This window comes from Ipomoea nil, unplaced genomic scaffold (assembly GCF_001879475.1).
Source record: "Ipomoea nil cultivar Tokyo-kokei standard unplaced genomic scaffold, Asagao_1.1 scaffold0019, whole genome shotgun sequence".
NCBI classification, from domain to species: domain Eukaryota; kingdom Viridiplantae; phylum Streptophyta; class Magnoliopsida; order Solanales; family Convolvulaceae; genus Ipomoea; species Ipomoea nil.
Window position 1 is genome coordinate 1,929,832 of NW_017616447.1, and position 2,983 is coordinate 1,932,814.

At 45.3% G+C, this 2,983-nt stretch overlaps 1 protein-coding gene across 1 annotated transcript; it reads left to right on the forward strand.

Moving 5' to 3' along the window:
- The first annotated feature begins 447 nt into the window (after positions 1–447).
- LOC109173671 lies at positions 448–1,467 on the forward strand. The gene has a single exon (XM_019322985.1). The coding sequence runs from the start codon at positions 448–450 to the stop codon at positions 1,465–1,467; it is 1,020 nt and encodes a 339-aa protein (XP_019178530.1).
- Positions 1,468–2,983: the final 1,516 nt, after the last annotated feature.

Consider the following 2,983-nt stretch of genomic DNA (forward strand, 5'->3'; position numbering starts at 1 on the left):
TTAGTTCACCGTTAACTTACTCATTGATTTCAATAAGAAAGGTCTTAGGTTCGAACTCCATCCCAATCAAAGTTTGCATAATTAGTACTCTATTTTACTCTTATTAAATTAAATAATAATTTAGTAGCTACAACAAAAAATAATACATATGTATTTTTTAAATTTATAATTATGTCTCTACAATGTCTTTATTCAAAAAAAAATTATTCATTATCAATAAATTAAATAAGAGAAATAATTTCATTAGTTGTATTGCCTTTATTTTTCTCTAATATAAAAATTCTTTACATTCAAAGATTATAATTTTAAAGTAATCCTTAATTTCTCCCTCTACGTTAGGGTTCTCTCTTTTTTCTCCCGTAACTAGGGTTTCATACGCGTAGCAGTCTCGGACGGAGGTCGCGCATGATCGGCAGGCTTCACATCTCACGATCGGCAGGCGTCTAGATGGCGGACATGGCAGCAACGGAGGCTGAGATAGCGGGGCTATCGAGCAGATGGGCCGATATCGAGTTGGAAGACGAGGACGCCGGTGTTGAGGCGCCGGCGGACGACAGTGGCGCAATGGCGGCAGCAGAATCTTGGGTGGTGGTTGGCCGGTTTCTGACTCAACGGTTGATCAAGGTTGAGTATATGCGACAGGTTATGGCCTCGGCATGGAAACCGGTAAGTGGTGTGCATATCACGGAGCTCCAACCGAATCTGTTTCAATTTGTTTTCCATCACATAACGGATGTTCGGAGAGTTATGGATGAGGGACCGTGGTCCTTTGAGAATTGTACGCTGCTCTGTAGGGAGGTGAAGGATGGTCAATTGCCGAAGGATATGGTGCTTGATACAGTGGATTTATGGGTGCAGGTGTACAACCTGCCGGTTGGTTATAATATGGTACCGGTACTTGAACAGACAGGGAATTTTCTGGGGAAATTCTTAAAGATTGATGAGAGGCAGATGAAGGGGCCACCCAAAGCTTTTTACCGAATTAGGGTTTGTATGTCTGTGGATAAGCCCCTGAAGAGGAGGATGAAATTGATTCGCCGGGACAAGTCTTGGGGGTGGGTGAATTTCAAATACGAGAGACTACATACTTTCTGCTTTTTCTGTGGACTTTTGGGGCACTCGGAAAAGTTCTGCTTGAAAGCTAGAAACTCGACGTTGACTGTTGAACAATATCCTTATGGTGTGTGGATGCGAGCTGGGCAGGCAAGAGGACCACGGCCAGTAGGTGAATCATGGCTACTAACCGAGGATGAACCACCGATCCGCCTGGAACCTGTGAGGGTGGCGCCGGAAAAACCGGTAGGGGTACAAGGCCGAGAGGAGGAGGAGGAGGAGGGGGTAACGGCGTTGGCTAAGCGTCGCAGGCAGGATAGTAGACAACTGACAGATACAGATACTAATATGGCAGATAGCTCAAAAAACTTGCATCAGGCGGGCTCTGGTTCCCAGACCCGCCCACAACAATGAGTACTCTGAGTTGGAACTGTCGTGGCTTGGGCAATCCAAGGACAGTTCGTGCAGTTGTGGACATGGTGTCCAAGAAGAAGCCTGATTTTGTATTTTTGATGGAAATGAAAGTAGCACGAATACATGTAGAACGAGTTCGCGTTAAGATTGGTTACGAGGGTCTTTTTTATGTTAATAATACAGGCCGCAGTGGTGGTTTGGCATTGCTTTGGAGGAAGAACAATACTGCAAGATTACTGGGTTACTCGAAGACACACATTGATGTGGAGGTAAGTATAAGTGATTTTCCGAACTGGAGAATGACTTGTTACTACGGCTATCCAGAACGTACACGGAGGACTGAGTCATGGGATCTATTGAAACAGTTGGCAACATAATCTGAGCTACCCTGGGTTGTGATTGGCGACTTTAATGATCTCTTGTACCAGTATGAGAAGAGGGGAGGAAATCCACACCCGAACAGTCTGTTACGCGGCTTTGGAGAGACTATGGATCAGTGTGGTTTGGCACAGTTACCAATGAGTGGTAATCAGTTCACATGGCAAACGGGCAAAGGCACTCCTGGATGGATTCAGGAAAAATTAGATAAGGTACTAGTCACTAACCGCTGGAGGGATATTGTAAATGGGGTCACAGTTGCAAATCAATGGACTAGACGGTCTGACCACTCAGCTATCTTCATGGGGATTCGGCAATATGGGAGTAGGAGGGGAGGGGGCCGAAGGTTTCGTTTTGAGATGGCATGGCTCTATGATGAGGGATGTAGAGCGGTAGTGGCTGAGTCATGGGAGGAGGGAAGGGATAGGGAAGCACAAGGCTGTATTGCACATTGTGGAAACCGGTTAACCCGATGGGGGGGGGGGGGACCGGTACCATAAGTTTGGGGAAAAGATTGAGCAGCTCCGGAGGAGGCAAGATCAACTCAAGGGATGTACTGATCATGCATCCCTGGATGAGTATAACCGATTGGAAGCGGATCTATGCCGAGTGGAGATGCAGGAGGATGCATACTGGAAGCAGAGAGCCAAACAGCACTGGCTCAAGGATGCGGATGCCAACACGAAGTTTTAACACAGGTTTGCCTCGAACCGAAGGAATAAGAATACTCTAGTTAAAATTATGAATGATAGTGGTGAATGGATGGAAGGGTATGATATGGCGGGTGTAGTTCTTGATTATTTTAAACGCATTTTTACAACTAATAATCCTGTAAGCGGTGATCTGATCTATAACAATGTTACGCCACGAGTCACTCAGGCACAGAATGAGGTATTAATGCGACCCTTTGAGGTTGGTGAGGTGAAAAATGCTCTGTTTGAAATGTATCCTGATAAGGCACCAGGGCCGGATGGGATGAACCCGGGTTTTTATCAAAGTTTTTGGGATATTGTAGGAGGGGATATCTCGGCTTTTGTTGTAGACTGTCTGAATGCAAACTCATTGCCACCTGGTTTGAATAATACCGATGTTGTATTAATTCCTAAGAAAGATGTCCCTTAACAGGTCACTGATTTGA